Source organism: Schistocerca gregaria, chromosome 6 (genome assembly GCF_023897955.1).
Source record: "Schistocerca gregaria isolate iqSchGreg1 chromosome 6, iqSchGreg1.2, whole genome shotgun sequence".
In the NCBI taxonomy this organism is placed as follows: domain Eukaryota; kingdom Metazoa; phylum Arthropoda; class Insecta; order Orthoptera; family Acrididae; genus Schistocerca; species Schistocerca gregaria.
In genome coordinates, this window is record NC_064925.1 from 438,877,292 (window position 1) to 438,905,177 (window position 27,886).

A 27,886-nucleotide genomic window follows, 5' to 3' on the forward strand; every position below is an offset into this window, starting at 1 on the left:
CAGTAAAGAAAAGCTGACTGCATGATTACTGATGTTCCCGAGCATTCCCAGGCTTTGTTTTGGCTAGAAAACTATTTTTTGCTATTCTCTCAAAACAATGCCTCATACATTCCAAAAAATGGACCTGACGAAAATCTCATCCATAAAACTGTCATGAGTTATAAGGGGCATACAAATGAAAACCCAACACCCACCACACTGGGGCCATGGAATGGATCCATTCTGAAATAATAACCACAGACATTAAGACATTTAATCCAATAGGAGACGAGATGTTCAAGTCCTGTTTTTTAGAAAGTGACAGGCCACCGATGGATCCACAGTCATGGCCTCTCTTGCACTCCCCAACTGACTGAAACCAGTGTCCATTTATATGTTTCTTCTTGATGCCGAACATGTGAATATCACACAGTGACAGATGAGGGATGTGCGGAGGGTGTTACAGTGATTCCCAACCAAACTGCTGAAGCAGCCTTCATCCATTTGGCAGTAGGGGGAGAGGGGGAGGGGGGGAGAGCATTATCATGAAACAGGATGATAGCATTCCTGGACGTTTTGACTTTGTGGTGCATTACAGTTTCTGCAAAGTGTCTTCATATTGCTACTCACTAATGGTGGTTCCATGCTCTAGGAGCACGATGAGCAGAGCCCTCCTTGCAGCTGAAGAAGAAAATCGTCAAGATCTTACCCGAACTTGTATGAACAGCTTTGGATTTCTTTGGCAGGCGAGCTGTGAGCTCTTTCCACTGTTGGCTTTGCCATTTGCCCTTGGGGTCGAAATGGTGTTGCCATGTTTTGTGCTCTGTGACTATATGGGATAGAAACGCATGCCCTTCCTATTGATACCGAAACAGATGACTCATACTTGATGTCTTTCTGTCCATCTTTTGTTCTCCCATCAGGTGATGCAGCACCCAGTGAATGCAAATAGTGTGGTAATGCAAGTAGTCCTTGATGATGGCATGCAGAGAGCCATGGCTAATGCTGCCCAGAAGATAAATTTCATTCTCTGTGATTCATCAGTCTCCATGGATAAGGCCATCAATCCATGCCATCACATCAGGGGTATTGGCTCAGTGGGCCTGTCCTGGTTGTGGATCATCTTGCAGTGAAAAGTGTCCTCCTTGAAATTTCCTTTACCACTCATGCACACACATTAGAGACACGCAATGTTTGCTGTACACAGCAGGCATGCAACGATGAATTTTGCATACTCCAATACGATCAGCCACCAGAAAATGAACCACATCTCTCATCTCTTCTTTGTTTGCCTCCCTGTCGACAGCTGGACAAGCATACGAGACCAGTCCACCAACAACCAAGGTCATAACCCATCAACTCCCTGCACCTTTGATGTGGCACTGTGCCATTCCCCCTCCTCAGCTTGTGAAGGTCCATTCTTCTTGTGGGGTCATCTGTCATGCAGACTATATGTTATGACAGGTCTTTGGTTTTCATTTGAATGCTTTTATATTTACTTTTTCAGTCTCAAGCACTGTTTTCATCTGAGGAAAATGATACAAACCATATAAAAACAGATATTATAGTTCACTAGCTGTTTTTGAATTTCTGTAGGAGAAGGAGAACAGGATGTGAGAATGTGCATGCCAAATTTTAGGGGACTAGCTAAACAAGGCATAGTCAGCAAAAATATGAAGAAAAGTGAGTCTGCATTCATGAGAAAGAATGGTTTGTTGTATATGAAGCAGATAGACATGAGAGGTGTTCTCCATTTTTCAAGTCATTACAGAATTACAGGTAGAGGTTCACAGAAAAATAAGGATGATTAAGAAGAAAAAAACCTGATGTCATTCTAGTCTACAGTTTCAACATAACAGATGTATATAGAAATGATCAGCTCATATCATACTGTCCCTTCTAGAGAAGTCAAATGAAATGGTGGAAGAACGTATTTTTCGACTTTTGCTTAAATGGAAACCCTGACCACTTTCACCTTGTATCGAAGAACAAGAAATACTCAGGACAAAAGCTACCATTCGGCAAATATTCTATTGGCATCAGGTGAGAGGTTTCTAAGGAAAAGTGTTACAGAATAACATCCTTCTACTTGCCACAATGTATATAGCTACAGACGGAAAACAGGCATTTTGCTAACAGAATCCTTCCACTGAAAAGAAAGTGCATCTTACAAGTTTGTCGAGGAGTGAATAAAAAAATATCATTTCCCTTTGGAAAGGCACTGAGCTTTAAATAAAGCTTGTTTTGCTAAATTTGCATTAAATGTGTTCAATTTTGTAACTAGTTTACAGATAAACCTCCATACTTGCAAAATATGTTTCCATCTTTGTACATAAGGTAATAAGAATGAAATGGCAGGTAACTGAAGACATGTCAGAAATGTCTAGGATTCTGTGATGTGCATGTGGATCTGTTATCTGGTGATGCTCCAAACAGTTGTGTGAAACAACTGCAGACTACAAAATGTGACAAAGTTCAGAATAATTTTGTAGGGCTTGCCACTTTCGTGGTTGCCCATTTTTTTCTGCTGAAGTCTTCTCCATCTACATCTTCACCAACATCTACACTGATACTCTGCAATCCACCTTATGGCATATGGCAGAGGGTACCCTATACCACTACTAGTCATTTCCTTTTCTGTTTCACTTGCAAATAGAATGAGGGAGAAACTACTGTCTGTATGTTTCCGTATGATTCACAATTTCTCGTGTCTTATATTTGTGGTCTTTAGATGCAGTGTATGTTGGAGGCAACAGAATCATTCTGCGGTTAGCTTCAAATGACGATTCTCTAAATTTTCTCAATACTGTTCCTCAAAAAGAATGTCGCCTTCCCTCCAGGGATTTCCATTTGAGTTCCTGAAACATCTCCGCAACACTTGCATTTTGTTTGAATCTACCACTAAAAAGTCTAGCTGCCCATCTGAATTGCTTCAGTGTCTTCCTGTAATATGACCTGGTACAGACTGTGACGATACTTTATTCTTGAACGTTACTTAAATTAACTTAACTTGGCCTGGAGTCCATTTGATGAAAGAATATAACAGTTTCCAGATTCACAAAATTTATTGACAACTGAACTGCATACTCGTCACGTTAACAAAACACTGACTGATATACTTCACAGATCCCTTTGACTGACTGATAAAACATAAACTCAAAAACTAACTTGAAGCCTCACTGCATCACTTTGGATAGAGTTTTAACAATAAATTTCAAAATAACCCATTATTAATTTTGTGCAATTTTGATGTTACAATTAAAATTTACAAAACTTAAAGAAACTGATGTTACAGCCAAATAAGGTATAAAACACAATATCATATTACATAAATTTTTTAGTATTATCTGTAGTTTTAAATATTAAAAAAATCAATCTGAACTTTAATTACAATAATGTCTCTTGTATTATTTTAGTTACATAATTAATCACAGTTTGGATTTGGTTACTAACATTCAATGATGGTACAAACCTCATGCTTTATCCGTAAAATTTACAAATAAGGCATTAAATTCTGAAAATCGGAAAGTTGTGTGTTGTAAACAATTGGAGAGTTAATTATCAGTTATAGAGGAGGACATAAAAATATATAACGTAGTCATATAGATAACTTAGTCATAATTTTTAAGCCATTTTTCAAGATAATGAGGTTCTCCCTGCCAACCCACCGAGCAACTGCAATCAAGGTAATTAGAGGTGCCAGACACTTATGATAACATTTCCACAGCCTCTTAACATTTGTTACTAAATATCTCTTACTTCAACTTCTCAGCTAGATTTTTGATTTGGAACCAGTACATAATTTTGTTAATGACAACAATCCATAGACAATTATGATAATATACGTCCTTCCAGAATATTCTATACATGTTTACAAATAATAAACTGTATTTTGGCAAACTGAATTGAATAATGCATCCAAAACACGCACAAAAGTCTCCAGGAAGCACTAAATCTTCCAAAAACCACCCAGTTGCATAAAAAAGTTGGTATCAGACATTTCATATGAATCTAGGGGGAGGGTGTACTGTTATATGATCACAAACACTTCAACAATACTCAAGAATAGGTTGCACTAGTGTCCAAGACTTACCAAGCGGGAAAGCGCCGGCAGACAGGCACATGAACAAAACACACAAACACACACACAGAATTACAAGCTTTCGCAACTGGCAGTTGCTTCGTCAGGAAGGAAGGAAGGAGAGGGAAAAATGAAAGGGTGTGGGTTTTAAGGGAGAGGGTAAGGAGTCATTCCAATCCCGGGAGCGGAAAGACTTCCCTTGGGGGAAAAAAAGGACAGGTATACACTCGCACACACACACACACATATCCATCCGCACATACACCATTTTTCCCATGTGGAAGTTTCTTTCTGTTTTATTTGCACTAGTGTCCTACGTATGGTCTCCCTTACAAATGAACCGCACTTTCATGGAATTCTCCCAATAAACTGAAGTCAACTATTCACCTTTCCTTCTACAGTCATCACATGCTTGTTCCATTTCATATTGCTTTGCAACATTATGCTCACATAATTAAATGACATGACTGTGTCAAGCAAGACACTGCTGATGCTGTATCTGAACATTACACATTTGTTTTGTACTTATCTGCAATACTTTACATTTCTCTAAATTTAGAGCTAGCTGCCATTCATCACATCAACTCAAAATTTTGTCTTAGTCATTTTGCATCCTCCTACAGTCACTCACTGACTACACCCTACAGTGCACCACAGCATCATCAGCAAAGAACTTCCCACTTTGTCTGCCAAATTATTTATGTATATAGAGAATAACAGCAGTCCTGTCATACTTTGCTGGAGCACCCCTGATGATACCATTGTCTCTGTTGAAAATTCTTTGCTGTGGATAACATACTGGGTTCTATAACTTAAGAAGTCTTTGAGAACTCATGTATCTGTGAACCTGTTCCACATGCTCATACTTTAACAGCCTGCAATGGAGTACTGTGTTAAATTCTTTCCGGGAATCTAGAAATATGGAATCTGTCTGTTGCCATTCATCCATAGTTCACAATAAATCTTGTGAAGAAAAGGGCAAGCTGGGTTTCGCAAGAGTGATGCTTCCTAAAACTGTGCTGATTCATGGACATAAGCGTCTCAGTCTCAAGAAAATTTATTATATTTGAACTGAGAAAATGTTCAAGGATTCTGCAGCAAAACAATGTTAGGAATATTTCTGTGTAATTTTGTGGGTCTGTTCTTTTGCCCTTCATCTACACAGAAACCAGCTGCACTTTTTTCCACTTACTTGGGACATTGTACTGGGTGAGAGATTCTCATAGATAATTCTCTATGAAATACAAAATTGCTAAATTAGGAGTAAAGTTAACCGCTCACTGTATAGATGAGATGATGAGTGTTTGACAGGCATATAAACAGCAGTGGCCCCATTGCTGAATGTCTGAAAGCTTAGACATGATTTCAGTCTTCTTTTTGTGACTGCCAACAGCTGAGCACGTCTCCTGTGTGGTGTGTGGTCATATTTATCTCGTCCAGTATCTGCATGCTACCAAGAACTTCACAGTATTTATTTACTTCCAGCATACCATAGTAATGTCATTAATTACATTGTACCAGTAGTCTCTTTGCAACAAACTTCTGAACAAGTTGTACACCACTGCTACTGTATCGGTCAGTAGATATTGTACACAGCTGTACACACAGAGGGTACCATCGGGCAAGGCCAGACTCCAGTGTGACACCACATATTTATGGTCAGATGGCATTTAGGGTGCACATAATGGACTGTGTTATGTGATTCAAGTAGTTCTACATACCTGCCATAGTAATGGACTGACACTACAGAGTGCATACATAATAGGCACTATATCCTGCTTCCACCTGGTGTCTTCCAAATGAACTTGAACTTTCATCCATCAACCACAGATTTTAGAGGACACACAGCTCCATTCATTAGTAAGTGTCTCCATAGTTTCAAAGTGTCACAGTATTCACCACGTGTGGCAGTATGCATGAACCAACAACAGTGCCAGGACTTACCTATCATCACTGCCAGCAGAACCTGATTGGACTTCTGCTGCTTCAAATAGTCATTGTTCACTGGAATCAAAACTAGACCAGGGTTCAAAAATTATATCTGTGGTAGAGCCATTTAGCAACCTCACCACACCTCATGTTCGTGTTCAAGTAATGTATAGATATTATTAATAAATTGTTAAGTATTTGTTAATATAAGTTTCTTAAATTTCTACTCATACCTAGTTAGCCTTGCGATGAAGCTGTTGAGTTCCTGCATGCTCAGTAAGCCACTTCAATACAGCAACTACTTTCTGTGGTAGGGGGTTCTCTTCCTGCCATTTTTATGTTGGATGCCGAGTTTCTTTGGTAAACACAACAATAGTTTAATACATTGTGTTGTTATGTAACCATAAGAATACTGCAGCAAAATTAAGATTAAAAAGGCCACAACTTCTTCATTCACTAACATGAGTTTAAAGGTTATGTATGATTACTGCTAGGTACCAAAAGTATAAACCAATTTAATGAAGGAATACATAACTTTTTTAAAAAATCTATACTGTAGACTAACAGACTGATTAAAATAAGATCATCCTCTCTTTGTGGAAAGAATTTAAACAATATTAAATGAAAGAAATTTATATGTTCATTACTGTTACTGTGAAACAGCATTTAAATTGTGGTGCTCACATAGTGAGATGGAGTTGTATGTATCCTGTATATAGCTATTACTGTATTCCACTAAAATGCTGTCAGAATTGTTCTAACTGCAGCTATAACTGGATCAGAAAATAAACCGACCAACTGCTAGTTGTCTACAGAAGAACTACCGTATCAACAACCAACCAGCAAATGAGTTTTGCATTGGAATATTGCTCTGCAGACAACAATTATGCCGCTAACATTACCGTTGTCTTTCTCTCTTTCTTTCTGTCTTTCTTTCGGCTGTTTCTTCTTTATAATATGCAAAAGAAAGTCCAAAGCTAATAGTGAACTTGAGCAGCAAGACATTCAGTACTAATATGAACAACTGTTGCTGCTATTACCATATTGGGTGCATGTATAACAGCTAACTGACAACATTGACCCCAAACTCTATGCCTGTAAATATGTCTGCTTGTGTCTGTATATGTATGGATGGATATATATATATATATATATGTGTGTGTGTGTGTGTGTGTGTGTGTGTGTGTGTGTGTGCGCGCGCGCGAAGTATATGCCTATCCTTTTTTCCCCCTAAGGTAAGTCTTTCCGCTCCCGGGATTGGAATGACTCCTTACCCTCTCCCTTAAAACCCACATCCTTTCGTCTTTCCCTCTCCTTCCCTCTTTCCTGAATAAGCAAACGTTGGTTGCGAAAGCTAGAAATTTTGTGTGTGTGTTTGTGTGTTATTTTATTGTGCCTGTCTACCAGCGCTTTCCCGCTTGGTAAGTCTTGGAATCTTTGTTTTTAATATAAAGTAATAATCATGTAGTCAAAACCTTTTAAATCTAAAAATAAAGATACAGTAGATGACTGTACATCGACTGCACATTTATCACACATGGAGAAAGCATCTTTAACAAAATTAGGCAGTGATACTTCCAGATCTCAGAGTGAGTGTAGCAGAGGTTAAAAGGAGGACATGTACGGGGTTTTCTGGATGTTTGGTAACCTCATGTATAGAGGATGAAGGACCACAGGCCAACTCACTTTGTTGCCAAGCAGATATGCAGGAACATATTATCATGACAAATTTGGATTGCTGCCAATCTCTTCTTCAGTCTCACTTCCATGATGACTACTCCGTTTACCATGTGCTATTGATGATGTAGATGTATTTCCTAAAATCTTGGCAAGTAATGCCCTTGTCATCCAACAAAAGACTGAGGCCTTGGAGTGGGGATGATGATGAATATATGCTTATATTGCACTACCTGCAAGTATACTATGTTTGAATTTCAATCGTCAGGCTGACTAAGGATCCCTTTTTTATTTCCTCTTTTGTTTGTGCCAGTGATATGCATATCTAAAAAATGCAAAGTCACATTGTGGTCAGAAAGGAAGGAAGTGTGGGGTTTAATGTCTCATCAACAGCGAAGTCATTAAAGAAAGAGGGAGCAGAAGCTCAGAATATTTCAGGGATTTGAAAGGATAATGGTTGTGCCCTTTCAAAGAACCCATCCACACATTTGCCTGGAGTGATTTATCGAAATCACAGAAAACCTAAATCTGGGTGGCTGGATGTGGAACTGAACCATCACCCTCCCTAAGTGAGTTCTGTGTGCTAACCAGTCCACAAACTTGCTTGGTACTGTGGTTGATATTCCACATTAAACTGTAGGCTTCCCCTTTAACTGTATTGGTAATCCAGTTCCAAAATTGGAGGAAGGAAAGGAGATGCCATTTCCAATAAGATCCAGCACTGTGACATTCAAACCTTAAGCTTGAAGACCACTTTAGTCTTAGAATTTTTTTCATATGTTAATGACTAATATATTTTCTTTAAACTGTAATAAATCACTAGGCATCAGAGTTTTCACCCTGTTCATAATGTTCAAATAACATAATGCAGTTTCATTTATGAATTTAATGGTACTTTAATTCAGCACACATTTGTGTTGTGTTCAGGCATCAATAATCAAGACAATATTAAAAACTTACCAGTTCTTGAAATTGTTTTGACTGACTTTCTAGTTTCACTTTGTTTTTAGTAAATTTGTTTGAACACAGGTTGTTGTTGTTAAATAAGTAAACAAAATTGTGAGCCTAATTTGTTGTAGCAGTTGTAACCCTTCTTTTAATTTAAATATATGCAGGGGTAAATGCAACTGCTTTCACTGAAAATCATCAGCTTACGTCAATATATTGTTATAGGGAGCACCTGGTGCACCAGGTGTACCTGGAACTTCTGTGTCATCTGGAAGTACCATTCCAGGACCTCCAGGGCCACCCGGCTTACCAGGAGAATCTGGTTTACCGGGTATTCCAGGGGAGAAAGGAGACAAGGGTGCACAAGGGGACCAAGGGGAACGTGGCCTGCCCGGTGAAAAAGGTTAGCATTCTTTTTTGTATGTTGCATCATTCTACTAAGCCCCTTTATTGATAGCAAATAATACAAATTCCTTGTGCTCAGTAGTATTTTGGTTCATTACCCATAAGTATTAATGTTCATGATCATTCACTTTGTATTGTCCATACTCATAATTACAGAGTATTATTTTGCCAACTTTTTCATTTCATTTTAAATCAAGATGCCTCTAATAAGTATATGTGTTTGTACTTTTTTTCTGATTTTCATTTTTTTTTAAGTTATAAAGGGATGTAAGTATGTCCACACATATGGTGATTTACTGAGTGTGAGAACTAACAACTGCCATTGAGATCGTGTGGCAGGTTTAATAAGCCATTGTTCCAACGGATCAGTTGGAACACATAGAATTCCTACAACACAGTTATATTTCCCATTAGTGATTTCATTTGGAGGTCCAGAATGCAGTGGCTGGCTTTTCTTTCATGGTCAGTAGTGTTTCCTTATGAAATCTTCAATCTAGGCTTTGAAATAGTCTGTTCCAACTCCTTGTTCCAGTAGTCTACCTTATGACTTAGATTTTCTAATTTGTTGTGTTTTTTGGAACCATAATTCTGCTGTAAACTGAGTATTATGAAAAAATATAGATTGTTATTTAGTTTCAGTTTGGCGATAATATGTCAACATCTCATAGGTGTTAATGATGAAAGCACTAGAACATCCAATGAGTGTCACAATTTTTTTTATGTTCATTCTAAGCTGCTAGGCCATCATATTCTTCCCTTCAATAAATTCACTTAAATCAGCATATTTAATTTTAAGAATAATAATTACAATAGAAGTTTGCTGGTATCACACAAGAGATGCAACAGTAGTAAGTTCGCATGGGAGCTTTGTTCTTCTTAAAGGGTGGAGCCCCTCCATGACCGCACCCATGTGGTGACTATTTCGAAAGATCTGCCGTCACCTCCGTATTTGTTAGTTACTAATCGAAGACTTCTTCGGATGTGGGGCCTGATGCTGTCTGTGCAGTGCCAAGGCAAATGCCAAGGGAGATAAACCTCTGTGATGGTCTGGTCGGGTAGTAAGACCAGTAGCGATTTTCTTGTCATCTGTGACAGATCATTCAAGGGTAAGGAGGTTGCTAGTTTCAGGTATTGTGCAATGCTTGGTCCCATTGTTATAGCTTCAGTCATCATAAAGAGTGTCAGTCTTTTTGAGGAGGGGTATTGCTGGGCTGGGCACCAGCTGCAGCATCTGTACCTGTAACATGCCAAGGTCATCATATAAATGGTCGAGTGATCATAAATCAACCACTGTGTAAGGGTTTTGGTTGGGTTTGTTTGTGTTTAGTGTGCAATATGGTTTCCTTGCATTGCTGGTTGGTCAGTTAGTTTACACTTGCCAGTGCCAGTTAATTTTGCTGTGCTGCAGCTGTTCATCAGTATTTGTCATGTTTGTGTGTTGATGTTGTCCATAAGTTTTTAATTGTCCCTAAGTAGTAGTGTTTCTGGGCAGTTGTGTTTCCTTCTGTGTTTGTGATCATAGTTACCCAGGTTACGGATGAAAGGATTGTTGGAGTGTCTTGTTTTTCTGTACAGTCATGTGACAATTTTTTTGAATACCTCCATGAGCATTTCAAGATGGTATTCATTGTGAAGGTCCACGGTGCATGTGTATTGTGGAGCACTACTTGTGGCACATAGGACCTTGTTCTGTATGATCTGCAGGTGGCACAGATGTGTTGGAGCTGCATACCCCCACAATGGAGCTGCATTCATCATCAGTGGTCTAATTAGTGTTGTGGCACCCTCCTATATCTTGACTCCCTCTTATTCAGTGTGTTTTGCCTGTTGAGCATGGTGTAAAGCCTGACTTGAGTATACATGAAAAATGTGTAACATATAATACCATATTATTAGTTAATAGTTGCTCAAGCCTTGAAGTTATTTACCTCCTCATCTTCTTTGAAGATGATGTTACGGTGTCAAGCTTGCTATGCTTAAATTTCTTGCTTCTCCAAAGTGTTACAGGTACTGGTGATGCAGATAGGTAAATCAGGTGAAATAAAGAACTAATAAGTGGCATTGACTTCATTCCATAGGAATTAATATAGTTTGTCATTATTGAACTAAACAGAAATCCACATCCTCTCTGTATAATTGATGGGAAAAGACAGAAAGTACAGAATTGATTTTACAAACATATGGAATTTAGTGTTGTTCATGTTTTCTCACTGGCTTCACAGGCTTGATTACTGTGGGCATACCACATTTAATCTTTGCTGTAAACTACTTAGGCAAATGAATGGATAAAAATAAACAGAAAGAAATAAAATGTGTACCCATGTAGGTAAACCATGTCATCAAAATCTCCACAGAGCTGCTCCATAGGACAGTGTGTATAGGCAAGTGCATGATTGAGAGGTTCCAATGCTGCAATGGAAAGGCCCACCATTTCCGACCTGTGGTACTGGAACCACATCACTCGTCCTATATTTCAGTGTCCAAGACCAGTCTGTACATTCAGTATCACACCAGTATCTCACAAAATTTCATGTAAGTCCATAAATGTTTTAACCTTATATGGTCCCTTGTAGCTTCTAGCATTCCTCACTGCTACAGATGAACAGAAAAGTTTGGCTCATTGTAAGCACCCTCTCCTTTGTTCACTACAATACACGTAAGTGTAACCTTTTTATAGCATACACCAAGCATTTGACAATTGAATAGTTCCTCTTGCTTTTTGTCTTATCAATACGTATATGGTTCATATAACATATACAAAATAAGCATTACAATTCAACATTATTTGATTTAACCTTCGTATACATAAGTCTATCTCTACGTGTTGCTGATGCATCAGGTACATGAGTGGTACAATGTATACACATTCACATCCAGATCTATTACGACATTTATGACTTGTGCAGAAAACATTTCAGTACCATTGTCTGTCCTTTAAGGTTTTACTTTCGCCCATAGGATGCATATAACAACATTTTATTATATTTGTCTGATCATTCAAAGGTTGCTTGCTCTGACATATTTGTAATCTCTGAGTTCATGTAATAGTATTACCTTACATAGGATAACAGTTAAAATAGTTGTTTTCAATTTCAAGGTTGAAAAGAACATACTCATATATACAGTTTGGTAATATGCATAAGCCACTGTTCTCACATTTTGTCTGACTCATGTGTCTGTAGGTCCAGATTGCTAACAAAAGAGAAGAAATCTTCATTTCACATTAACCAACACAAGCAATCACAGTTATGCTTAGCCCTGCGTCTCCAACTCCACTACAAAAGCATCTACAGATCTGCAAGGAATGGTGACAGGGAATGAAACAGCATTTTTATCTGTTGCTGAAATCCATCATATGCGCACCATAGAATAATTGAGTAAACTCTTTGTGCACACTTCTTTGTACCTTTGTGAAACTACTTAGTTAGTATTCCCTGAATGAATTGCAGAATTCTCACATTGCAGTGTCACATAAATTATCAGTATTACTTGTGTGAAAGTACCTGTAGTGATGTAATTCAGTGTATTTAACTTATATCCATCTTTAGGATACCACTCATGTTTATATAACATACTTTAAATATGTCACTACGAAGGTTCTGCCAGGAAAATATTGTAGAAGAACATTCAGATAAGTCATGATCCCATGTAAATGCATCATGAATACTCATGTTTTGTGCTCATATTAGTAGCTTGTGCTTTTTAATACACGGTCTGACCCCTCTTTGCTTCATTTAACAAGATTCGACGTGCTGTCATTTCTTCATATATACACACTTATTCACACTATCACATTCATACACATATTTATAATTCTGCATATCTTCTTTATTTTAAACCTTTTTACTGTATTAGTTTATCCTTATAGTGTAGACTCCTTCATTTTAATAGTAATTAACTAATATTAAAACCTCCAGGATATAGCTTGTTCGGTGGCTAGCTGTCAAGTTTGCATCGCATCCAATGCACTAAGTGGCATGTTGGCCTGAACTGTTTCTGTGCATGCACTGAGCTTCTGATCTATGTGTTAGCTCCTACTGCACCTGTGCATCCTCTCAGTCTTGTAATTCTACTTCATGTGTTTACATCTCAAGTGCATTATCACATTGTATATGAGAAATGTACATATTATAGAATGAATTGACACCACAGTGATCATATTTGATTTTCATGCTTCATAAAGCCTTCTGACATTAAACAGAATCAGAAATTACCATAATCCACCTTGCTTCCATTTAAAAATGTATAAACAAATGAAATGAAATTTTGTTCTTAAAACTAAGCAAACCGTCATTATATACATATTATTTTGTGACTAGAAGAAGGGATCGGTTGGTAGGACATGTTTTGAGGCATCAAGGGATCACAAATTTAGCATTGGAGGGCAGCGTGGAGGGTAAAAATCGTAGAGGGAGACCGAGAGATGAGTACACTAACCAGATTCAGAAGGATGTAGGTTGCAGTAGGTACTGGGAGATGAAGCTGCTTGCACAGGATAGAGTAGCATGGAGAGCTGCATCAAACCAGTCCCAGGACTGAAGACAACAACAACAACATATTGAAATATTTCATTTGTTTATGTACAATACTTTAAGTGAGGTTTGACCTTCATCCAATTCTTTTAGTGTACAAACTCTTACAGATTCTTTTGAGGATAAAGTCCCTTGTCCTTTTTCACTGTTAGTGTAGACTAATCTGTATGCTCATGGATGTGGGATTTTAGTAACTACACATGGCCCAGTGTACAAAAGCTGCCATTTGTGGCTGAGTTTCCCACATTTCATAGATTTAGAGTGTGTTAATAGTAATACCTCTTACCCTACTTGAAATTTTATAGTGCGCCATAATTTTTTGTCATACAACTTTTTCCTCCAGATTAATTAAAGCTCGGTGTACTTTTTTCTTCAAGTGACATCTCTCCCGTAGGTATCTTGGGCAGTGATTTTTCCCACTTGTCAACTTCTATCCTTTTAAACATCAATTCAGTAGGTGTAAAACCGATTGAAGTGTGCAGTAAGTTATTAATGATTTGTTGAAATGGTAAGACAAACTTGAACCTTTTCATGTGCTTCTAGTGTGTATAGATGTATATAAACCTGTTAGATTCTTTGAGTAGCTCATCTATCGGGCTTGCCTCAGCGTGAAATCTGGATACTAACATGTTTTATCTTGTTTGTGTTTGTAAATTCCTTCCATCTATTGCCTACGAGGTATGATCCATTGCCCCTTAACAATATTTGTGGCTTTCCCGCTCTCAGGAGATAATCTTCTGTAATACCCTAATAATAGAACCTACTGTTACAAATGACACCCCATACAACTTAGCATACTTTTTGGAAACATCATACAAGGAAATAACATATTTGGCTTCTCCCTTCCCTTGAGGATAGGGTCCACCAGGATCCAAGAACACTAATTCTAAAGGTTTTGTCAACACTATAGGATGTCTTTGGGCAAGCAATGCACTTCTGAATTACTTGGAAAACTCGTCTCCGCAAGTTGGGAAAATAGCAGTACATATTTACCCTGCTGGTACATTTGGAAACTCCATAGTGACCCCATACATTGTGAGTGTGCAAAATGAAATCATCCATGTAACTTTCTTTTAAACACACACACACACACACACACACACACGCACACACACACACACACACACACACACTCCACTGTTCTTGATTCATTGCATGGTGATGAAACAGGACTTCCTTGTATATAGTATAGAATTTCTTCAAATTCTCATTGTTATTTTCAGACAATTTCAACCTTACTTTTCTCCATTGCAGGTCTCCCTCTTGCAACTGCTCCAGACTCTTACACATCACTACATAATATGGTTGTTGTTTCTTGTCCTGCCTAAGCAGAACCATAATTTCAGAATTCTGTTCTGTGCGTTCTGAGAATTCATTGAGCCCTTGAGATAACCTCAACGAGGCATCTGTGATTATGTTTTGCTTACCCTAAATGTACATCAGGCCTGGCAGTGTAGTTCAGCGCCCCATCCGCAACCGTGTGTTGCTAGTGTCGCCATAGGCGCAAGAGAGAGAGCTGCGGAGCGATTGAGATCGCACACCACTGCTCTGCAGTGGACTGTCCTGCAGTCAGATTCAACACCACAAAATAACAGAGGAAGCGCACCTCTGTAAGAGAGGCTGATGAGCGGTAAAACAAGCAAACCATTTAATGTTTAGGTAACAACTAGTGTTCGTGTGGCAGAATTACTACGCAAAGCTTTAGACAACAATATCCAGAACAAGAAACGAAAAACATCTTAGTTGTTTTATGACCCACAGGTTCATTCTATTAGTACTGCACGTGCACACTCATCATATGTACAATAGGCATCTTCTGAAAAATATATCAGTTTCTTAAATGAACTAGAGTCATAAATATTCTATTTTAGAAATAACTTTTTGTAAGGGATATAGAGTCTCATTCTTACTGTTAGCAGTTACAAGAAATTTTTTTTTGTTATACATCAGGCTACATCACTTTGTATCCCTTTTGCAGAGTTTAGAAATCGGATCCTTAGTTGCTGTTTTGTATGTAATAATTTTAACCGACTAAGTTTGAAAACTTATTAAAAATGGAATTAAGGTTATAAAGCTCCTTAATTCATACAGTCAACATTGTTAAAGAAGACAAGTTACATTTTACACTTTTTTTCTTTTTCGAGGAAACAGTTTTGTCAATGTTTGGTACAATATTCCCTGAGACTGATAACCACGAAAAATTAGTCAAATTTTTATTTTTTTAAATTTTATCACCAAGTAATGAATGATTCTTAGTTTTAGCAAGCTTTAAAAGAGAGAAAAAGCGCTCACAGATATACGTGGAATCAAACATTGAGAGAACTTAGGCCGCGTGCTTGTGCAAAAGAGGGTATTTTTCTTGTAGAAGACAGCTGTAAAAGTCATCCAAAGTTTTACACATGAGAAAGTGGTCCATCAGGCGGATATTGCACTGCAGGTCAATCAGCTCTAGTTGAAGCACTTGTGAGACATCCTATGCTGAAGGGAAAACGGGCGAACAAATATATCTAAGGCCGATTGAAGCTCACTTATCTCCAAAATTCTGTTTTCTAACCGTTCTTTTAATTTGCAAATGATTGCAACATACTCTGAAAAATCCACATTTTCTTTAACGCTGTCTAGTGCAGGAAAGTGTCCACAATTCTTCTCGTGCAATTGTTTTTCCCACAAAATAACTTTCTTTTTGAAATGCTTGAATCGTCTGCACTAAATCAACAACATAATCATTTTCGCGTTGGAGTGAAGTGTTTAAAGTATTTAAATATCCAGTAAGGTCACTCAAAAAAGCCAAATTTGCCACTCACTTATGATCACAAAGTAATTCTTTTGGACGTCCTTTCATTTCCAAAAAGGTATATATTTCGCCCCTCAAGGAGAAAAACCGATTAAGCACCTTTCCTCTGCTCAGCCGTCTTACTTCTGTGTGGTAGGGGATGTCTGGGTACTCCACTTCGATATCAGCCAGAAATTCTTTAAATTGGCAATGTGTGAATCCATGAAAGCGTAGATAATTAACCGTTTGTAGAACTGTGACCATTTTTTATGTTGACAATCTTCGCACAAAGTGCCTCCTGGTGTATCAGACAATGGACTGTAACGAATAAGGAACAGCCAACTTCAGCCATTTTTGACCTCACATAACTCAGAAATCCATTGTGTATCCCTCGTAGCGTAGGGGTTCCATCCCTTGTTACACTGGTCAGGCGTTCCCATTTTAAACCCATTGACTCTAACACATTTTCCACGGCTAGAAAAATATCCAAACCCATGGTTGTGTCTTTTAATGGTATAAGATAGAGAAATTCTTCGGTGACACGCAGATTGTCGTTGACACCTCAAATGAATATGACGAGCTGAAATATGTCCGCAATGTCTGCAGACTCGTCAAGAGCGATAGAAAGTGAAATGAAGTTCGCTGCTCTTTCCATTAATTGCTGCTCCATATCTGAAACCATATCTTCGACTCTGTGAGCAACAGTTTGAGGGGAAAGAGCTATTTTTTCAAATTTTTCCTTGAGATCTGGTGGACAAATACAAACCAACGAGTCGACCAGGTAATCCTTGATGAGATTCCCAGCAGCAAAGGGTTTCCCTGCTTTCCCAATTCTCAGTGATCATTTGCAACTTGCGCACAAATATTGCTCACCTGTTTCCTGCTCGTACCACGCCAAAAAGGAACATACAATTAATTTTGTACAATCCTGTTTTTTAAACACTCTTATCACTTTAACAGTTAATTGTTTGATTCATTGAAACTCAAATAAAAAACTAACTAAAAAGATTGGTTTTAGATGCATTTTCCCTCAGTTCCGCTGAAAAGGACAGCGATGTGTGGTCGCAAAATAAATTTTTATCTATTGCAATATTTGCGTACAGCGGCATGGCGAGGCTCGGCAGGCAGTCTGCATGGCCAGCTAAGTGACACGGCTCGGCCACTGCGACAACATACGAATTCGTCCGGGGCGCTGGCTGCCTGATGTATATGATTTCAAAACTGAACTCCTGCATCTACATGCACCATCTGAGTAACCATCAATGTAATAATTTGTGTGTCAGAAGAAAAGAAAGTAGCCTTGGTGTGTTTGCCCCATCAGTTTTATTCAAATTTCTTAAATGCCCATATAATCCTGAGAGTCTCAAGCTCTGTCATGGATCATGAGCGCTCAGATTCATAAAGTGTTTGACTATCACACCTGATTGTCTTAGGTGTCAATTCCCCTTCTTCTTCAATGATATGAAATAAGCATGCTTCTAGCCTCTGTGAAGAAGCACTCAAGCAAAAATCCTGTGACATTTCAGAGCAATATAGTATGTTTGAACATAGCAAGGCTTCCTTTATTTTGGTGAAAGCCGCTTGACATTGATCAATCCATATCTGTGGATTGTTTTTCCTCAAAAGATTCAGTAATGCATCACTATTCAGTAACTGTTCTGGAATAAATTCCGTAAAAAATGAAACCAAACCCAAATAGGCCTTGAGTTGTTTTTTATTCTGTGGCAGTGGGAACTGTTTGATCACATCTAATTTTCCTGGATCAGGCAGTGTACTGTGTGGCAAGATAATATGACCCAGGAATTTGATCTTTTCTTTTCCAAACTATGATTTTGTTAGATTAGCTGTGACCCAGTGTTCTGCAAATCAGTGTAATACCTGTGCCAAAAGCCTCACATGTTCTTCCCATGTAAGAGTAGCTACTAAAAGGTCATCAACATAAAGAGTGACTGTACTGAGGAGTTCCAGTCCCAGACTTTGTGCTATGCAGAAATGAAAACATCTGCACTCATGTTCAAGCCAAACAGCAAAATATAAAATTCATTTCTCCTGCTCCCTCCACACAACAGTTGTGTACTTCCTACCACCTTGATGTAATTCTAGTTGTCAGCAACACAATTAATTTAACATTGTGAAATTTCAGTAAGTGTTCTTCAAGCTAGTGAGGACTTGCCGTGACAGGAACAATGATTTTGTTAATGTTTTTGACATCAAGCACAAGCCTGATGCTACCATTGGGCTTGGCACCAACTAAAATAGGACTACAATATCAGGAATAGGAGAGTTGTATGATTTTCCAGTTTATTATCCTTTCAATTTCTTTCCTCACAGTTTCTCTTTTTTCCTAAGGAATTGAAAAAAAAGACAGAATGTCTTGGGTGAGTAAACATCCATTTTACACTCATAATTCTCTATTACCCTAGGGCACCTCCTAAGTACTTACGAATACTGAAGTATTACTTCTTGTAACCATTCCTTCTGATCCTGTGACAAAGAAGCAGATTCACTTACCTTTGTTTGGACACTCTCTGGGTTGATATCTTCTTCAGACAGCTGTTCACCTTTTTGTTTATCAAGAGACAGTGTGGTTGGATATGGCAATTGTACTATGATATAAGTACTCAGTTTGAAGATATCGATTCCAGTAAGACAGATTACTACAAGATGTTTCACTACCAGAACAATACTTTGAGGAAAATTGCTGATGGTAATGGGTATTAATGCCTGAAGTTTAACTCCTTTTGACTTGCACCCCACTGTGGTGAGAATATGACAATTCTGCACTTCAAAAGTTGGTATTAATATCGCCTTTGCAGCCTGTTAAACAGACCTTGTAATATTACATTTGTCAACACACCCATATCAAGTACCACAGGTACATCTAAATCACATATGTGGGCATTAATTACAGCTTGCATTTAGTCCTCATTAGCCTTGTCTAAGTTGTTTGCATCTTCCTGACACAGTTCTTCTTCGATATCTGCCTCTTGCTCATTTGAGAAAGTAACTTGAAATAAATTCCATGCTCCCACCTCTTTTATTGGTCTGTGAATTGGAACTTATCATGACCTGTTGGAGTTTTCCTGATTTGTTGGGGCATTAGCCTCTTCATTGTGAGTATCTATCTGCACATTGTGGGTTTGACCTCACCAGTTTGTGTCCTGTATCACCGTATAATAAAATATTCCTTGACCTTCACTTCCATTGGATACGTAATTATTATTCCATTGACTTTAATTCCCAGGTAGAGGACTGATGGGTGGTCTGTTTGAGGTTAATTCCTGACAATTACTGTGTTGGTTATTGCCACCTGTTGGGGTTGTGTTGTGAAGTTGTTAACCACATCCCTCTGTTCAGTATAGGCAAATCTATTGTAATTCTGTTTGTGATTTCCTCTGAAACCTCATTTGTACTTTTGGTTTCCCCTGTTACCACAATTATTTCTCGTATTAGTTTTGCTGCACAGGGCATACAGTGCCAACCAAGCTGGTTGCCATGCTACTGTTGAACATTTTGCAGAGGCGCACTCTTTGTATTAATGTTCTGTGGTTGTGACGGCCTCTCATCAGGTATTGGGTCAACCCAGTTAGTATATATAAGAAATACTCTTATATCATTTTCAGGTGTAGTGATCAGCTTTTGCTGATATGGGATGGTAGGCAACTTTCCATTATTTTTAATAGGTCCACGTGGGAAACTGAGTTTGTCCAATACCTGGTTTTGTTGAAGTGTTTTTCGGAATACTTTCTCATTCCCCCATGTTTATTACTGAATGGTGATGGGTTGAAAACCTCTCAAATAGCCTCTCTTGGACTGTTCTGGACAAATATTTGTCCAAGAAAGTCCGTTCAAATTGCTCTAGGTATGGCATACCTGCTTTCCACAGTAAACATTACCCTGTGTGTACCCAATAACAAACTAGGACTTCTGTGGTCCTGGCAGTTGCAGGTAACACGTTGCAAAAAGCTCTGCTAAACCCTATGGAGTTCGTCCTCTTACCCTCTGTTGAAAAAATCAGAAACTGCCTGTGATGGAGCAGACCCTCGTCTACTAATAAAGTAGACAAACATTCAGTATTGTCTTTTGCCACAGTGGCATTGTTTGAAAGCATATGATTATACTCTTGATATGTTTGGGCAACTGGTATTGACATTGGCAGTCCCTGTTGCATTATGTAATTCCTTTCTTCTCCATCTGAAGGGCTGGTGGCAAATGGTTGATACGTATTACTGCTATCTATCCTTCCCAACTGTACCTGGTTGCTTGCTGTTGGCATCTCTCTTGCGACATCAGCAACATTAATTAGACTGCTCTGCAACTTCTCTTCTGCTGCCTTCTATTCTATGCCAGTATTGTGGCTTATTGTTGCTGTTTACAATGTTTTGATTCACATTCTAAACAATCAAATTAATGTTAACCCCAACTCTCTACTGCTTTAAAAAAATGCTCGAAATTTATGATTGAACAGGGTAAGGTACTAACTCTACTTTTGATTGAGGTGTTACAAAGTGCAGTCATATGAGCTACGAGTTGGAGTTCTTTCCTACTTACATGTCGTTGGTAAAGTGCCTCCAATTAAGCATTTGTAATTTCACAAAAGCACTGGCAGGTCGATAGACACACAAACAAACACAAACATACACACAAAATTCGAGCTTTTGCAACCAGCGGTTGCTTCGTCAGGAAAGAGGGAAGGAGAGGGAAAGATGAAAGGATGTGGGTTTTAAGGGAGAGGGTAAGGAGTCATTCCAATCCCGGGAGCGGAGAGACTTACCTTAGGGGGGAAAAAAGGATAAGTATACACTCGCACACACACACATATCCATCCGCACATACACAGACACAAGCAGACATTTGTAAAGGCAAAGAGTTTGGGCAGAGATGTCAGTCGAGGCGGAAGTACAGAGGTTCTTTGCCTCTATACTTCCGCCTCGACTGACATCTATGCCCAAACTTGGATGGCAACATATGTTAAAATTGTGTGCATCTTGACACACATGTTGTGAAGATTCACGCCACAGTGAAGTGAAGCTATGCATAAACTGATGCTTTTCCCTTCATATAGATCCACAGTCATATAAAACTTACAGAAAAATATAACTGCCATGTGACTGTATGATATCCTTTATTACACTATCTAGATTTTAGCCTTAGGCCGTTTTTAAGTGTTACAAGTGTCAAAAATCATCTGATTTCTGTGGAACACAAGTCAAATGACAGTTATATCTTTTTGCAATGTATAAAGATCAGTATTTGTTACCAACTATGAAAAATGCAGCAGTGCTAATTGCATTGTTGGTGAAAGTGTACAGAACAGAGCCTCTGAAAACAATAATTGCTTGTGATTGACTGAAACACTTTTAGGATGGAAAAGAAAAACATGATGATGCTTCAAGAAGCATAACAACAGACAACATCAAGCTTGCAACCGTCTCAACATGGTTAATGGAGTAACTGAGAAGGAAATTGTTGTATTTGCCACTTCCCACATATTTAAAAGGGTAACCTCCAGAATTCCAAGATCAAGACAATATTATTTGCTTTTTCCAATAGCAATTGCTTCATCCACAGAAAATTTGTAATTTTGTCAAAATGAAATTCTATTAGTCTGTTATGGATTGGTTTGTACCGTTCATCCATTGTTTTTGACCAAAATTACAAACTATGGTGTGTGCAGGTTTTTGAATAAGTCGTGCATAACTGTTCTCAGACATTTGTGATATTCCCCAAATCTGGTGCAGAGAGGCTTTTTTAATGGAGACCAGAAAGGCTCACATTTTGCATATGCACTGAGCGTCCAAAGGTGTACTTCTGATTGATTTATTGACTCGTTCAAGGAAATCTACACCCAGTAGCATGGAAGCATATACTATTACTTGGGGGTTACTTTATCCTACTGAGTATAAATGGGGACATCTATGGATTCAGTGCAAGTGGCATGGACTGACAGTCTTGCGAAGTATTTCTGAACCCTATTTCCAGAAATGGTCTTGAGCAGCTAGTTCAGCAACCCATGCATGCTGGAAATATTTTAGGCCTTGTATCTACAGACATGTCTGACCTTATGTGCAGTGTCAGTATAGAGGCAAGGATTAGTGATCATGACATCATTATAGAGTTAACAGTCACAATTTAGTGAAAAGAAGACCAGGAGAGTTTTTATGATGGAAAGAGCAGATAAGCAGTTTTAGCAAACTACTCTCTTAAACAATGAACGGACCTCATTTAATTCCAATGTGAAGGATGTGGAAGAATTAAGGGGAAAAGTTCAAACTGATTGTATATTGCATTCTCGAGAAGTGTGTGCCGGGTAAGGGCACATCCTGATGTGCTGCACCTATAACAGCTCAATTGATGAACTCACCTCCATTCCGAGGCACACTGTTGATGGGTCTATTATTTACTCTGTTTTATGTATTTGACAAGCCTATCTGACACCTTTGTTTTATAAGTAGAGTATGCTCTCTTTATGTTTGTGCAAATTGTGCACAGTAATACTATTTCTGGAAGATCCTAAGATGACAGCCAGAATCTGTCAAAACTGGAATTGAGGAAATGAAATAAAAGTATTACAACACAAGAGCTTGGCTGCCAATTGTTCTTATTTATGAAGCAGAGATTGCTGCATGCTCGATTCAAAAAAAGAATTTTGAAATTTTGATGGCAGAATCTAGTAGAAATTCATACAGTTACAAAAAATTGATGCATAAAGCATACAGTAACTTCATTGTTGTACGGTAGTGCAAGATGTTGCCAAGAACCCAAGAAAATACTGGTCCTATGTTAAACTCACTAAGCACCTTGAATGTTGATGTTCAGTCACTTGTAAACCAGTTTGATGTGGCAGTAGAAGACACCCAAAGTAAAGACAATAATATAAATTTCATGTTTAAAAAAATCATACAGACATAGAATCATTTGACCTTCACACGGATTCCCCTATGGGAGATACAGAAATAAGAGCATCACTGGTGATGAGAAGCAACTGAAATAATTTAAAAGAAATAAGTTGTTAACTCCAGGTGGGATCTCAATTCAGTGGGCTTCGACCTCTTCCTTAGCTTGCATTTATCATGTATCTCTCACCCAGTGAGAAGTTCCAGGTGATTGGAAACAAGTGTGGGTGATTCCTACGTATAAGGAGGGTAATAGCATTGGCTGCAGAATTCGTGGGCGTATTCTAACTTAATATAATAAATTTTCTTGGGACAGAAAAGCTTCCATCCACAAATCAACATGGATTTAGAATGCATCACTCAAGTTAAACTCAGCTTGCCCTTTCCTTGCATGATATCCTGTGAACCGTGAAAGAAGGGCAACAGGCAGAATCCATATTCCTAGATTTCTGGAAAGCATTTGTCTCATTGCCACAATTTAGACATAATGAAAGTTCAAGCACATGTGCTAGGTTCACAGGAATGTGATTGGCTCAAAAACTTCTTGGGTAATAGAACCCAGTACATTGTCCTGAACAGTGAGTCCCTGACAGTGTCCTTGACAGCTCAACACAAAAGTTTTATCTCAAGTACAGATAGTGTTGAGGATCAGTGGACAAAGTTCAAAACCATCGTACAATATGCATTAGATGAGTATGTGGCAAGCAAGATTGTAAGAGATGGAAAAGACCCACCGTGATACAACAACTGAGTTAGAAAACTGCTACGGTAGCAAAGGGAACTTCACAGCAAACATAAACATAACCAAAGCCTTGCAGATAAACAAAAATTACATGAAGCGAAATGGTAGTGTAAGGAGGGCTATGCGAGAAGCGTTCAATGAATTTGAAAGTAAAGTTCTATGTACTGGTAGAAAATCCTAAGAAATTTTGGTCTTATGTCAAAGCAGTAGGTGGATCAAAACAAAATGTCCAGACACTCTGTGACCAAAATAGTACTGAAACAGAGGATGACAGACTAAAGGCCGAAATACTAAATGTCTTTTTGCAAAGCTGTTTCACATAGGAAGACTGCACTGTAGTTCCTTCTCTAGATTGTCACACAGATGGCAAAATGGTAGATATCGAAATAGATGACAAAGGGATAGAAAAACATTTAAAATCGCTCAGAAGAGGAAAGGCAGCTGGACCTGATGGGATACCAGTTCGATTTTACATAGAGTATGCAAAGGAACTTGCCCCCCTTCTTGCAGCGGTGTACCATAGGTCTCTAGAAGAGCATAGCATTCCAAACTATTGGAAAAGGGCACAGGTCATCCCTGTTTTCAAGAAGGGATGTCGAACAGATGTGCAGAACTATAGACCTATATCTCTTAACGTTAATCAGTTGTAGAATTTTGGAACACATATTACGTTCGAGTATAATGACTTTTCTGCAGACTAGAAATCTACTCTGTAGGAATCAGCATGGATTTTGAAAAAGACGATCGTGTGAAAGCCAGCTCACGCTATTTGTCCACAAGACTCAGAGGGCCATAGACATGGGTTCCCAGGCAGATGCTGTGTTTCTTTTACTTCCGCAAGGTGTTTGATACTGTTCTCCATAGTTGTTTAATGAACGAAGTAAGAGCATATGGACTATCAGACCAATTGTGTGATGGGATTGAAGAGTTCATAGATAACAGAACGCAGCATGTCATTCTCAATGGAGAGAAGTCTTTCGAAGTAAGAGTGATTTCAGGTGTGCCACAGGGGAGAGTTGTAGGACCATTGCTGTTCATAATATATATAAATGACCTTATGGATAACATCTTAAGTCCACTGAGGCTTTTTGCGGATGATGCTATTGTATATCGAGAGGTTCTAAAAATGGAAAATAGTAATGAAATGCAGGAGGATCTGCAACAAATTGACACATGGTGCAGGGAATGGCAACTAAATCTCAATGTATAATGTACTGCGAATACATAAAAAGAAAGATCCTTTATCATTTAGCTACAATATAGCAGGTCAACAACTGGAAGCAGTGGGAATAGGCATTAGGAGTGATTTCAAATGGTATGACCATATAAAATTAATCGTCGGTAAAGCAGATGCCAGACTGAGATTCATTGGAAGAATCCTAAGGAAATGCAATCCGTAAACAAAGGAAGTAGGTTACAGTACACTTGCTCGCCCAATGCTTGAATACTGCTCACCGGTGTGGGATCGGTACCAGATAGGGTTGATAGAAGAGAGAGAGAAGATCCAACAAAGAGCAGCACGCTTCGTTACAGGATCATTTAGTAATCGCGAAAGTGTTACGGAGATGGTAGATAAACTCTAGTGGAAGGCTCTGCAGTAGAGACACTCAGTAGCTTGGTACAGACTTTTGTTGAAGTTTCAAGAACATACCTTCACCGAGGAGTCAAGCAGTATATTGCTCCCTCCTACGTATATCTCACGAAGAGACCATGAGGATAAAATCAGAGAGATTAGAGCCCACACAGAGGCATACCAACAATATTTCTTTCCATGAACAATACAAGACTGGAATAGAAGGGAGAACCGATAAAGGTACTCAAGGTAACCTCCGTCACACACCATCAGGTGGCTTGCGGAGTATGGATGTAGATGTAGATGTAGCTGTAGATAAATGTTCATCAGAGACAAGGTTATTGCCTGGAGTGCCTTAGGAAGTGTAATATGACTGCTTGTGTTCCCTGTAGACAAGGTCCATTCAATAAATAACTGGAAAAGTTTTTTTTTTTTTTTTTTTTTTTTTTTTTTTTTTTTTTTTTTTTTGTGCCCTACAACTATTATCGGATGAGGGCTGGTGCCCCTGCCATATGAACAACATGCTGGGAATCACTGAAACAATATGACAGCACCCTTGCAGATTTGATCCAGTGTGGAGCAGTGGATTGTCATGAGTGATCAGTGATGATTCCATTTTTCTGCATGATGTCTCAACAGCCTTCTTAGTCATCTAAGTATCATGCATAAAAATCGACTCAACATTGCCTCTGAATATCTGAATGCAATTCATTAAACAATCAGCCTGTGATACCCAGAGAGAACAGAGCTTTATAAACTTTTCCAAAAGAGCACTGTCAGCAATGTAGGTTAGTTGAATGGTAAAAATGGGGATTAAGACGGTATTTATTGTTTTCTTTGTTTTACGATAACATTCGCTGTACTTTAGAGAGAGACGTCTGTTATGAGGGCAAAGTGAATGGTTCTCATCATGGCAGTGAAAGACTTTATTTGTTACATCATCCTCATTTTGGTCAATGCACATTGTCCACTCCTCCCCCCCTCGTGATATATGTTTGATCCATGAAGTATGAATCTGGCATGTACGAAAAATATCCACCTTACAACAACATGAAAAGAGAGGAAGAGTTGAGTAGTAGACAGCACATTGAAAAAAAGAATGCTAGACATTGTTAGTTGTCATACTAAGTCCTCCATCACACATAGGCAAAACAAAACACCCACACTTTCATGCATGCATAACTCTCTCTCTCTCTCTCTCTCTCTCTCTCTCTCTCTCTCTCTCTCTCTCTCTCTCACACACACACACACACACACACACACACACACACACACACACACACACACACACACACACACAGCCAGTACCTCTCTGTAATTCAACACCTCCTATATGTGGTGAGTAGCAATCTATCCTTTTCATATTGTTATTTCATCCCAGATTTTCCATTGTTTAAATACCCATCTAAGACTGTGAGAGCTCTTCATGTGACTGAGCACATTTTCCAGCCACAGATTTTGTTGGAATAGAGTGGATATTCAAAAAGATATTATTTCAGGTTCCTTTTTTATTGTCAAAAAAAGTGATATACATTTTTCTGAAAAAAGATGTTTTTTTTCTCTTGTGTATTTCAAATTTCTTCTCTTTTTTTCTTTTCTTTTTTTTCTAGGCAATGTAGAAGTCTTGTACTATATCTTTTGCCAGTTATTACTTTACCCTTTGATAGGTAATCAACAGAAACTTGCCTTTCACATCCTAGAGAAGATTTTCCAGTTTTTCTGATTTGTTTGTTGTTTTTGATGAACTGAATTTTAAGATCGATGACTTTCTATCTTTTTGCTTTTAGGCCATTTGAGGCAAATTTCATGTTTCCCATTCATTGTGTGCATTGTCACATTAGTGTCAAGAAGATAATTAACAAGGTTTATAATATCTTCTTGACTGTGTTTAGAATATCATTTGAACTGCCAAAACACAGTGTTTGTCCTAGGTAAAGAGTTTGTCAAAATCATTTTCTCTGTTAATCTTATGAAATATAGCCTCTTTTCCAATCACTTTGTTCTCTTTCCAGAATTAGTAGCTTGTATAAGAGTTCCATAGTGTAAGACATCTGCATATTTTCTATTTTATTCATTCAGGAGACAGAGGTGAACGAGGGAGGCCTGGAATTGATGGAGCAAGAGGAGAACCTGGCAGAGAAGGTCCCCCTGGACGAGCAGGTGATAAAGGTGAACCTGGATTAATAGGCCCACCTGGTATCCAAGGAGTTCGTGGGCTCATTGGCTTTCCGGTAGGTATTTTAATACTGTTAATTCTGCTTTTTCAGCTAGTTACAGAATTATAATTAGTATGTTACTTTGCACACTTGTAGGGGTTTGTGCTGTAGGTGGGTAGGAAGGATTCCTCTAGA

The 27,886-nt window shown here is 38.4% G+C and overlaps 1 protein-coding gene across 5 annotated transcripts in view; it reads left to right on the forward strand.

Moving 5' to 3' along the window:
- LOC126278179 (collagen alpha-1(IX) chain-like) overlaps positions 1-27,886 on the forward strand; it is a 1,015,797-nt gene that overhangs the window by 910,264 nt on the left and 77,647 nt on the right. For all 5 annotated transcript variants that reach the window (XM_049978085.1, XM_049978082.1, XM_049978080.1 and 2 more), the window contains 2 exons: positions 8,840-9,017; positions 27,615-27,766. In XM_049978085.1, the coding sequence (XP_049834042.1) occupies positions 8,840-9,017; positions 27,615-27,766 (330 nt within the window). The remainder of the gene's footprint in view (positions 1-8,839; positions 9,018-27,614; positions 27,767-27,886) is intronic.